Here is an 11701-nt window from a genome sequence, read left to right on the forward strand (position 1 = left end):
TAGTCCTAAAAGTTACCATTTAGTGTTAAGTACGAGTCTTTAATGACGTTTGTTTTTTAAGAGGTGCATAAGTCTTGAAGTTCTATTTCACTTTTGATTAATAAGAAGTGGTGCTGAAGTCTGAAATTTGAATTAATAAGACTGTTTGTTTTTTTGTAAATTGACAAACATTTGAAGTTTGATATCTTAATCAATAGTTTGTTTTTTGCAAAATCTGGTACAAACATTTTGTAAAATTTTCTTGATTTTCATAAAATTTTCATTGCTGAAATTCATCTCAACAATTGCTTACCGGATGAAACACAATAAGAACCTCTTAGATACCTTTCAGACTTTCGATGCTATCGGAAATGCCGTTGGTGAGTTTGTTTGCGGAAAATCGATACATTTGATAGAGGATAGAACGTCGATAGAAGTTCTTGTTTCACATTAATCTCCTAAGTTAACCTATACGTACAAAAATTATATATATATATATATATATATATAGAGAGAGAGAGAGAGAGAGAGAGAGAGAGAGAGAAGGTGAGGGCATACATTTTACATGAGTGATGAAAGGACGGTGACGTACCTGGTGAAGAAAGAAACAATAGTCTAAAAGAATCAAAGAAAAATAGAAATAAAAAGAATTAAGATCTTAGTTTACCTCTTATTTATTCAGCTCATATTAAATGATAATAGATTCTGTAATAAAAAACAAACAATCTGAATTACAAAACGTCTAAATGAATCAGACATAAAAAATGATAATTAAGAGATAAGAATAAAAAATACATTTTAACTGGCAAAAAATTTAAATCCCATGATTAAAACCAGTAAAGATTTTTTCTACCTGTTATACACATCCAAATTCTTTTCACATTTGTACAAGAATCATTATTACTCCCATACTGATGACTAAAATATACACCGACTGCAAGGTGGGCCACGTGGACTGTATGGCTACCTGTCCACCCATCTTAAGATACAGTCTAAATGTACTATCTGTTCTGCATGATTTACAAGTCTAAATGATTACTGAATGAAGTTTGATTTGGAACATATAATTGGGTTCTGCAATTCATGTTTATATCTGAGACTTTGCATTGAGAGTGTGAAACAAAGAGAAAGATAGGAAGAGGAATCAAACCCTGAGAATCCCACCTCTTTTATTTCTTGATCTCTGTCTGTCCTCTTTAATGGCGGCAAAATCCCATGTGGAATGCATTGGAACTTCAAATTTCTGAGACTTTCTTACAGACTCATATTGATTTTCAACTACCCACGTTTGGTTTCATCTTTGTTTTCTACCTCCTCCTTTGATTCCTCCCATTTTATGTGAAATTCAAATCTTGATTTCATATAAAACAGGGGAGAACAGTTGTCTGTTTTCTATATCAAAAGGTCTGAATCTTGACTTCTGGTTGTTAAAGATTCTGTTTTTGTGTTCTTCTTTATGTCTATCTTGATTCAAGAAACTTAAATTTATGTGAATTCAAACTCTCTGTTGAACTAACCTTGTTCTCGAAGAAGCATTTCAATGGCGGTTTCCACTGTTTATCTGCTTTTCTTGAGTCTTTCATGGAGATTCTTCTTTCTGGGTACAACTGCAATTCAGCCATCACAAAAACAAGTGCTGCTTCAACTAAGAAAACAACTGGAGTACCCAAAACAATTGGATATTTGGTTCAACACAACCGATGATTTCTGCTACTTATCATCACCACAAGTCAATGTCACTTGTGAAAACAACTATGTTTCAGAACTCAAAATAATGGGGTATCAACAGCCAAATAAGGTTAGTTCAAACTTTCATGGGTTTCCAGTTGCTTCACAGACCCTATCTCAAAATTTCTCGATGGACTCTTTGATTGCCACCCTATCAAGATTAACAAGCTTGAAGGTTCTCAGTTTGGTTTCTTTAGGAATCTGGGGCCCACTCCCTGATAAAATTCAAAGACTATATACACTTGAGTATATTGACTTAAGTGATAATTTCTTGTTTGGTTCAATTCCTCCAACGTTTTCAAGGATGGTGAGTCTTCAAAGTGTGAATCTTGATGGGAATTTCTTGAATGGTAGTTTCCCTGATGGGGTTGACTTATTGTCAAGTTTGACCAGTCTGAGCATGAGGGGAAATGGTTTCTCTGGTCAATTACCAGATCTACCAAATCTGCCCAACAGTTTGATCATTCTATATCTCAGCAAGAATTCATTCTCTGGTCAAATTCCAGTAAAATATAGTCAATTGAGTCACCTTCAAGAACTTGATCTTTCATTCAATTCCCTATCTGGAGTCCCTCCAGCTTCACTCTTCTCATTGCCATACATTACTTACCTCAATCTAACATCAAATACGTTGACTGGGTCACTACCAACTCACTTAGAATGTGGCAACAGACTCGCAGCTGTTGATATTTCATTAAACCGGTTTACTGGCTCTTTGCCATCCTGTTTAAGCAATGATTTGAACAACAGAACTGTTAAGTATGATGGGAATTGCCTAATGAGTGATGTGAAGCACCAGCATCCGGCGAATTATTGTGTAGAAGAAGCTCGAGGGGTCGAAGTAGACACAAAAGATTTCAAAGATTCAGGAAAAAGAAGGAATTCAGGAATAATTGTAGGAACAATTGTAGGGAGTGTTGTAGTTCTGGTGCTTTTGGTATCTGGGTTTGTGGTTCTTTGTAGAAAGCTTTTCCGTGGAGTTGTATCAGAACAGAAATTGCTGCATAAACCAGTGCAGGATTACTCTGTTACAGGCTACCCATCTGGCCTCTTAAGTAATGCAAGTAAGTTCCTTCACAAACATGATCCTGGATACACACTGAGCATATATCTAGAAATAACCATTTGGTAACATTTTTTAGGCTCCCTAGAATTATTTGTGTTGTTATCAAAGTCTTTTATGTGATCTAACCATTAATAGAGTGTTAAACTAGTCAAGTTTGATCTTTTGATGTCCCCTGTGGCTACAACTATGGTGAATATCTCTATAATCATGATATATAATATCTTTATTCATTAATTTTCTGAACCAGGGTTTCTTTCTGAGGCTGCAAAGTTGGGTACAGAAGGACTCCCAGTGCACAGAGTGTTTTCTTTTGAAGAGTTGAAGGAAGCTACTAACAACTTTCATAGATCTACCCTAATAGGGGAAGGTTCAAGTGGCAAGGTACCAATCTAAAAGCATAATGTACACATTATTGACAGGGAAGATCCCTGATTATATTCCTTCCTAACTTTTTTTTTTATCTAGATCTACAAAGGGAAGCTAGGCAATGGGACGATCATAGCGATAAGGCATTTGGCTGTGTCTAAAAAGTTCACAATCAGAAACCTTAAATTGAGGCTGGATTTGTTTGCAAGGCTTCGGCACCCTCATTTAGTTTGCCTGTTGGGACACTGCATTAGCAGTGAAGGGACAGATGACAGTGATTCAAACAAAGTATACCTTGTGTATGAATATGTGCATAATGGGAATTACCGCTCGCTTCTTGCTGGTAAGTATTGGCAAAGTGAGCAAAGTTCGAGAATTTTTAACTTTAAAAGGATGCGAAATTGGTCCAGGATATGCAACTTTTGAGATGGGTGATTGAAGTTTAATTGGTTTATGCAGGGAATGATCCCGAAAATGTTCTTAAATGGGAGGACAGATTGAGAGTTTTAACTGGTGTGGCCAAGGCTGTGCATTTTCTTCACACTGGACTCATTCCTGGTTTCTTTAACAATCGACTGAAAGCAAACAACATTTTGTTAAACGAAGATGGGATGGCGAAACTGAGTGACTATGGGCTTTCTATTATAGCAGAAGACATCAAACAAGATGTATGTAAGGTAGCACGCAAACAGGGAAATGGTTCCGTATAGCTTTTGTTTTTTCATGCAACCGCAAGATCTGACTTTTTTTTTATCATTTTCTATTTGCAGGCAAATGGTGAAGGCGCCGAATCATGGTAAGCTATTTTTCTTGGAAAAACAGTTACTTCCTTTTACCTCTTCATGAACCTTGAAGAACGACATACCTACGTTTGCAGGCAAATGAAGAACTTGGAGGACGATGTCTATAGTTTCGGATTCATTCTACTCGAGACCCTTGTCGGGCCTTCCGCTGCATCCAGGAAAGATGAATTTCTGACAAACGAGATGGTACTTTCTTTACATTGAACTAAAACAGATATAATCAAGAAAATGAGTTTCAGAAATAACTTGCCTACCCTCCTTCGGATACTGCAGGCTTCGTTTGAAACTGAAGAAGAACGAAAGAAAGTAGTGGACCCCGTTGTACTTGCTTCTTGCTCGCAGGAATCACTGTCGGTTATCATCTCCATAACCAAGAAATGTTTTTGTGGTGATTCATGGGATCGGCCATCTTTTGAAGATGTGCTTTGGCACCTGCAATATGCTGCTCAAGTGCAAGCCGGTGCCCATCGGCCTGCTGAAGCAGTTTTGTTCATGGGGTGTTGATGTTGCAGTAAATGTATAGATAATATCTTGAAGATTGTCACCATGGGGAAGAAATAAGCAAATAATAAATATGCCATTGCTGAAGCTTGTGCTTATGTTTCTTTATCAGGTGTCTCACTTCTCAAGCAATGAATGAATGAACAAAGACCAGTCCATTTTTGGACCTTTTAATGTAGTAATAATGTACACTCTATGAAGCTATATAATGTAATTGTATATAATATATTAGTAACTTTTCTATTTGTAATAATTTGTTAGAAATGGAGAGTTTAGGTCTTTGTAATATGATGTCTAGAGCTTGTTTCTTTCTGCCTCAGTTTCATGTTGTGAAATTCGATGCCGAGTTAAATCGAGCAAGCGTGATTGTAAGTGATTGTTCATCTCCATCACATGCTTTGTCATGTTACTAATCAACAATCTACTCTCAATGTTTGTTTCGACTTTCAACTGTATGGCTTCAGGTGTCCTTCCCACCTGCTCAAATCGCAATAACATGGTTGCTGTTAACAACTTCAAAACAACACAATTCAATGGGAAGACAAATAGGTTCAACTTGGAAACCTTTATAAGAAAGCAAACATGGGAATTTTATGTGATCACACAAAGAGGGTCAGAATGGACCTCCAAATCAAGAATTTGCTGGTTGAGCAAATTAGCACTTTGATATTGATGGGTGATTTGTTGTTCTCCAGGTGATGGTAGAAGGGTAACAGTTCCTTTTGATGGATCATCCTGCCAAGAACATTTCTTCAGCAATGATACAGGCAAATGAGTAGATTTTCGTTGATGATTCCTCGAGGGAAGCAACGAGGAGTACGGGATCACAACCAGATTGGTAATAAAACCTGCATATAGATTATAATATTCACAAGCATGAGCTCGAGTATATCCTGTTTCAAGATTTTTAATAACATGGCATAGTACCAAACCAAACCAAAATAGGCACAAGTATCCCACTGAAAGTAGGATCTTAAGGGTGGGGGTACGCAAACCTGTCCTCTACCCCAAAAGAATAAGAGTCATTTGGATAAATGACCTTAAATTAGTTTTCAATTAGGACCATGATCTTTTAAAAAAAAGATTAGGTCAACAACGTTGATGTAGCCCTTGTTCAAAACAGTCTGCTCCCGTAAAAACTTAGAAATACAATAGAGGGTTAGATTCTTAAATTCAGTTTTTGAAAAACTAATTCAGCTAAATATCCCCAAAAGACTAGTAGCAATTTTTTCCGTGAAGACCCTCAGGTTGTGCAAGAGCGTGACTAAAAAGATAGAAGAAACAATGACTAAAATAACATGGCATATATGCTAGTAATTATCAAAATTATGTTTGTTTTCTCTCTAATGTATGGCCCTCCTTCCCCCTAAGCTCCACCCCCTGTCCTACTTCCCCATCCTCCATGATTACCAATGGAAATTCAAATTGTGGATTATTCATAAACCAATAATGGAGTTGGGCCTGATGACCCTCTCCACCTTGAAGGAATATGAAGAATTATTGGTTTCCTGCGACCAAGTTTGACATAGTTTTCTGTTGCAGTGGGAGAAGGATCATCCTGATGGGGTAAGAGGGTAGGGTAGAGACTGATTACTAAATATAAGAACAATAATTTAGAACAAGAATCTGATCAAGAGAAATAAAATTTGTAGTAGACAAATAAAATAGTTGGTCAGTTGTATTTTGTACAGTATTTCATTGTAACATAAATTTTCATCACATCCAACATTGTTATTAGATAGCCAGGGTCAAAAAATCATCCTTTTACATGGTCATCGACCTTGATGAACTTTTTTCATTGGTGTATCCTTGACATATTCCTTCTATCAGATGGAAAATACAATGTTCTACTTGTTATATGGATTGAGAAAAATTGTTCGACTATTTGTAGAATGTCCAAAATACCCTTCAATGAAGATAAAAAAGGAGTCTTGTATACCAAAACAGTGCCATAAAATTCCTTTTAACGATCATAAATGTGCAAATAGGTTATATTAACAGGAAAACTTCCCCAAAAAGGAAAGCGTTGCGCTTTCATTGGTCACATGGAGTAGTAATTTTCCTATGCCATATACAATCATTAGCAAGCTAGAAAAGGAACAGTTGATACCCTTTCGATGGTTAAATCTTCGAATGATCACACCTTTGACAACATCCCACAAGCAGGCAGTAAAATCCTCCGAGGCAGAAATAAGGCCGGATCTACTGAAGGTCAATGCCGTAATGGATTCCCTACAATTTCCAGTGCATCAAATTCTTAAGTTTGCGGGTTATTGTTTACAACATCAACTGTCTACAAAAAGTTGTTCACAAACATCAATGTATATAGTTAACAAGCATTAACGTACTTGTGTCCATTCAATTCAACTTTTTTATCCTTCGAATGCATAGCAGGTTCCTTCATCAATCCAACATCAAACGGGCTCATGAATATCCTTCCATCTGCACTTCCAGAGAACAGAAATCTCTCTGCAGGGTCAAGGACCGACGCAGTTATTGGTTGCGGAAAAGAGCAAGTTTGCAAAAGAGTCCCCTTTACGAGGTCCCATACCTATTGTAAACAAGTATAATTTAGAAACATTTTAAGATATGAAATATAGGTACCATAATCCCATAAATCAACCACAATACTTAAATAACCTTGCATGTGCCATCAAGAGAGCTCGATACAAAAACCGAGTGAGAGGCATTTGAGGACGGTAAGAGTCCAGTTATAAAGGATTCATGGTCAGTTGAAACGCTTAGTGATGTATGAGAGGATCCTGAGTCTGTCTCATCCAGTAATCTGTCACAAAATTAGATAACTTGGAGGATTTTATATTTGTTTTCAATTGGCTGCTCAAAACTAATAAATGAAGGAAACCATAGAGATTGCTACCTTATCATTGGCCAGACAACTATCATTCCATCTTCAGAACCAGATATCAGAAGAGAAGCATCATCAGAAAATGCCAAACAAGTTAATGGCGAGTTATGTGCATGCCAAGTCTTGAGCAGTTTCCCATTTATTACCTGATGAAAAATATAATCAACAAGATGACATTTGGGGTTGTGACAACGTTCAATAAACCAAATGATCCCATTATATCCCACCCGGAGCCCGGAGGTGGGGTTTCAGGAGGGTAAGATGCAGGCAGACTTGACCTCCACCTCTACCTGCTTGTGAGTGTGTGGAAGAAAGAACAAACATGTTTGCTGAACTTTGAAAAGTTGGATATAAGTAAGAAATAACGATACAAATAGAGGCAAGTACAGGAAAAATGTAATCAAGGTACTGAAAGCCTGAAACTGCACACCCTCGGCATAACATCTTTTTGTATTGTCCATTTTCTTTGTAAATTTCTCTTATAAATGGTGTTATTCTTCTTTTTTGTATGTGCTATTCATGAGATCTACAAAAAAAATCATAGCAAAAACTATTGATGCAGGCAAATTGTTGAACAAAATAAATCCTATGCTTTGATTTTTTTCATTTCCTGCAACTATCTTTGTGTGTGATTGTGATCCTAAGATGATCTTGGAAGCCTGTAAAATAGTAAAGAATTTGAAAAAAAAAATTGTGTACTAGAAGAGATCATTTACCTCCCAAACATAGACATTTCCAGAAGTGGCTCCACCGGCTAAATATATGCCATCTTTTGAGCTGGAAAGCGGCCCAATGGCTTCAAGTGGATAGCTTCGTAAAGGTGCACGAGGCTGAAGTTATGTACCGGGAATCAAAGTAAGCATTCGCTTTGCTTTCATATTAAAGCAAGCTCGCACAATAAGAACAATGAGAAATCTAAAACGGTGCCCAGATTGACATTTAGTGAAGGAGCTCCTACAGTCACATCCTCTAATATTCTTAACAAGAGGTATATAGACTGTTACAAAGGTTTAGATTCTATTCATTTAAACCGCTTTCCTCTATTCCCCACAAATCCCAATCTCTAATATTCTTCACAAGAGATATATAGACTGTTACAAAGGTTTAGATTCTATTCATTTAAACTGTTTTCCTCTATTCCCCACAAATCCCAATTTTGTTTCTTCTTGAACCAACTAAAATGAAACCCTGTAACATTTTCAGTCCATATACCAGCAAATGAAACTAACAGGACAAATAGATGAAAGGTAACTCAAAACTTCCAGCCCTCTACGTTATTGTGGATGGCAGTTACAAGAAAATTCATGTTACTGTTAAAGATTTCCTTGGACATACCAAATATATGACAAGAGCACTCCTGTATTCTTGTTTGATATCTTTGTTGGTAAAATGTGTAGGGTTGTGCACAACACAAGCAAACAGGAAGATAATTCTCCATTCATCACTTGAATAATCTAATGTCAAACCAAACGAACTTAGTAAATCCCAGTAGGGTCAGTGACTTGAATATCTAATGCCTGTTGAGTGTTGATCAAAAGACAGAAAATGTACAGATGACTATATCTTCATTGATGTAACTGAAAATGCACCATATCAATAACTGATCAATGGGTAATTCATACGCCAACAAAGTCTTTCCTTCAGGTGAGATTTACTAAGTTCGTTTGGTTTGGTTTATTAAGGGTAATTGATCATTCGACAAAACTACAACCAAAAAACTACTGAACCAAATTACAACTAGTCATGTTGGAATAATAAGCACATGCCCACAGACTTCGCTATCATAAAACTGATGATCATCAAGTATTCAAGTTAAAGCTACTCCACACGCATGATAGCATCAATCTTGTACACGATACCTAAAATTAGTAAAGCAAGTATGCAGCATTCTATATATGAAGCATTTCAAGAGAAAATTGATTAAAACCCCCAAATGGAAGGCCTTAAAAACCAACGAAATATATGCGTAACTGAACATCAGAAAAATGCCCTAGATCAAATGGAGCTAGTTTCCGGTATAACTAAATGATGTAGTTAGGGGAACCAAAATTTCTAACGCCCTATCTAGCATTGTTGGAGCAATCAGGTAGGAAGGTACCTTGGAGAAAGGCCAGGTAAAGATAACGCCGCCGCTGACGGAGCCACGGGGTTGAATTTGAGAGGCAACCAAGTACTGATGCCTCAAACAAGTGAGTCCATGGAACGGTGAAGCACATGTGGGTATATGAAGAAGATGATCCCCTGTTTCCATGTCCCAAATCGTCACCCCCACCGCTAAATTCTTGCCCCCGCACACTACCAATGCTTCTTTCATTTCTCTATCTCTCTCTTCCACTCACAATGAAACCGATTTGAATGCGGTGATTTGGAAGAATAATTTTGGTGTTAATGGGCAAGGTGGGACATCTGTGATTATGGCGATCCCATTCGTTTGCGTGCCCATGGTGATATGCCATGTCAATGTAAGAAGGCGGAATGCTTGAAATCTAGAGAAAGGTTAGGAATACGAGGATTCGATCTTTCATGCATATGATATACACCAAAGTTGACAGCACTCCTACCTCATCCCCTCCCATCTTCTTCTTCCCCAAGTGACTATCATCGATGATTTTGATCACGTTTTTTCTTAAAAAAAATACTTATCCACATGTTATAAGTTACAAGGTTTAACTTCTTCAAAATCTCCTTATTATTAATTTGATATTATTATATTTATATTTTATTTAAAACATTATGTGTTATATTTGATATGACAAAAACCATAAAACAGTCTATTTTAATGTCTCTAGTTAAATATTATATCATGTCTAAGGTTGAAGTAATTTTGTGATGCTAATATATATATATACATGGATTCATATGAAGATATATAATCCAAATATGGGTACAAGATGACAAACTTGTGCATCAGAAGTCACTTGTTGTGAGAACACTCGATAGGATGTCATATGGGTGTCCTTAGTGTTTCTCATGTGATCATAGTATGATAACGTCATCTAATTTGACGATCTAAGTCTACTATGGTAAAGTATATGATCAGGCGTGTAATATTCTTTAAAACCAATTATACTTTTGGGAGTATCAGTGCAGTTTTGATAGGACAAGGTTCGAAGAACCATAACCCAAACAACCTTGTTTAGTGGGGACTTATAACATTGACAATAATAAATCACGTCCTAATCATTGTTTTTACTGTATTTTCCTCCTATTATCTTATTTTCTAACAGTACACATAATGATGCTAGCTTAATCACATCGTAATAAAGTGAAATAATAGCCTTTGAGTGTGTGACAGTACCATGGGATGAGACTTGCATTATCAGATATAATAGTTGTCCTTCCTACACGAAATTAGTAGGGCCTCTACGCTCTTTGATAGATGATTTGCGGGGCTTAATCAAATGAAAACTAATTAGTTTGTGGTAACCGTGAGGTCCAATATGAGCCAATCATTTTATGATATTAATTGTATTACCTTAATTAATAGGTAAAGGGCATTTTAGTAAAATGATTAATTATAATTTAATTATTTTTTCTTATTTAATAGTTATCAAATTCGGTTTCCTTGATTGTCAAGAATTCGGTTTCCTTAATTATCTCTACAAAATTGTACCACAATCGTGTATCACATTATGGTTGTGTGTGGCCTAAAACTCAGATCACATCCATTATCAACACATGTTCAAAATGTTATCACAGTGGTATCACAATGTGTATCACAACTGGTTTTGTGTCTTACTGTTATAAATTATTGGATATCACAGCGTGTATCATATTTGTCTTGTGTTTTACTGTTAGAAATTCTTGGCCGGAGAGAGAGAGGGGGAGAGAGGAGATAGATTTTAAAAAGACTCATTTACCCCTATATATTTTCAGTAAATTTAAATTATTTAAAAATTAATGAATAATTACCAAAATTAATATGTTTAATAATAACCATTGATCATAATAATGTGTGGTTGAGATTGAATCTCACAGTTATCACAAACAATCGAGTTCTCCCTTGATTGAACCCCGATGATTTGCCATATCAGATATATTATTTATTCAATTCCTTTAAACATCAAGAAAGATAAGAGTATGCATAACGAGAATGACACAAATCATGTCTCATGTTCGAATATGGACATTTAGAACAAAGGGATGTGTTCATAATCTGCATTGTTCATAGTTGATAGTTGGTAAGTTAACTGATGATTGATAAGCTAGTTGATGCATGTTTGGCAAAAACTAGTTTATAAACATGTACAATGACCAAAAAGATGATAATAAATAAATAAATAATCTAATATGTTGATTAAAAGAATTTCAAATCGATTATTATATATATATATATATATATATATATATTATAAATTTGGATTTGTTAAACAAATTTAGAAAAAAATTATT

The 11701-nt window shown here is 35.9% G+C and overlaps 2 protein-coding genes across 3 annotated transcripts; one reads left to right on the forward strand and one right to left on the reverse strand.

Moving 5' to 3' along the window:
• Window positions 1-1011: 1011 nt before the first annotated feature.
• LOC112509813 (probable inactive leucine-rich repeat receptor-like protein kinase At3g03770) lies at window positions 1012-4891 on the forward strand. 2 transcript variants are annotated; one of them, XM_025114984.1, is made up of 7 exons: window positions 1012-2771; window positions 3021-3154; window positions 3239-3482; window positions 3599-3807; window positions 3910-3935; window positions 4017-4128; window positions 4216-4891. In XM_025114984.1, exons 1-7 carry the CDS (start codon window positions 1520-1522, stop codon window positions 4444-4446), a joined length of 2208 nt encoding a protein of 735 aa, XP_024970752.1. In that variant the 5' UTR covers window positions 1012-1519; the 3' UTR covers window positions 4447-4891. The 2 variants fall into 2 exon arrangements, with proteins under 2 accessions (XP_024970752.1, XP_024970751.1); XM_025114983.1 differs by having other exon boundaries at window positions 1014-2771; window positions 3599-3816.
• On the reverse strand, window positions 4717-9623 carry LOC112509193 (protein ROOT INITIATION DEFECTIVE 3-like). Its single transcript, XM_025114048.1, has 8 exons — window positions 9408-9623; window positions 8026-8139; window positions 7322-7455; window positions 7084-7228; window positions 6792-6994; window positions 6554-6675; window positions 5068-5291; window positions 4717-4956 (listed from the first exon to the last, which is right to left on the reverse strand). The coding sequence occupies exons 1-8, from the start codon at window positions 9621-9623 to the stop codon at window positions 4738-4740; spliced, it is 1377 nt and encodes a 458-aa protein (XP_024969816.1). The 3' UTR covers window positions 4717-4737.
• Between the last annotated feature and the right edge of the window lie 2078 nt (window positions 9624-11701).

Source organism: Cynara cardunculus, assembly GCF_001531365.2.
Source record: "Cynara cardunculus var. scolymus isolate 2C chromosome LG 3, CcrdV1, whole genome shotgun sequence".
NCBI lineage: Eukaryota > Viridiplantae > Streptophyta > Magnoliopsida > Asterales > Asteraceae > Cynara > Cynara cardunculus.

Bases quoted from the DNA above. Each gene is read 5' to 3' on its own strand.
- LOC112509813 (XM_025114983.1), top strand. From the start codon at position 1,520: ATGGCGGTTTCCACTGTTTATCTGCTTTTCTTGAGTCTTTCATGGAGA. The intron at 2,772-3,020 runs GTAAGTTCCTTC...TTTCTGAACCAG, and splicing joins TGGCCTCTTAAGTAATGCAA to GGTTTCTTTCTGAGGCTGCA. The intron at 3,155-3,238 runs GTACCAATCTAA...TTTTTTATCTAG, and splicing joins GGGAAGGTTCAAGTGGCAAG to ATCTACAAAGGGAAGCTAGG.
- LOC112509193 (XM_025114048.1), bottom strand. From the start codon at position 9,623: ATGAAAGAAGCATTGGTAGTGTGCGGGGGCAAGAATTTAGCGGTGGGG. The intron at 7,456-8,025 runs GTAAATGATCTC...ATTTTTCATCAG, and splicing joins GAAATGTCTATGTTTGGGAG to GTAATAAATGGGAAACTGCT. The intron at 7,229-7,321 runs GTAGCAATCTCT...ATTTTGTGACAG, and splicing joins GTTGTCTGGCCAATGATAAG to ATTACTGGATGAGACAGACT.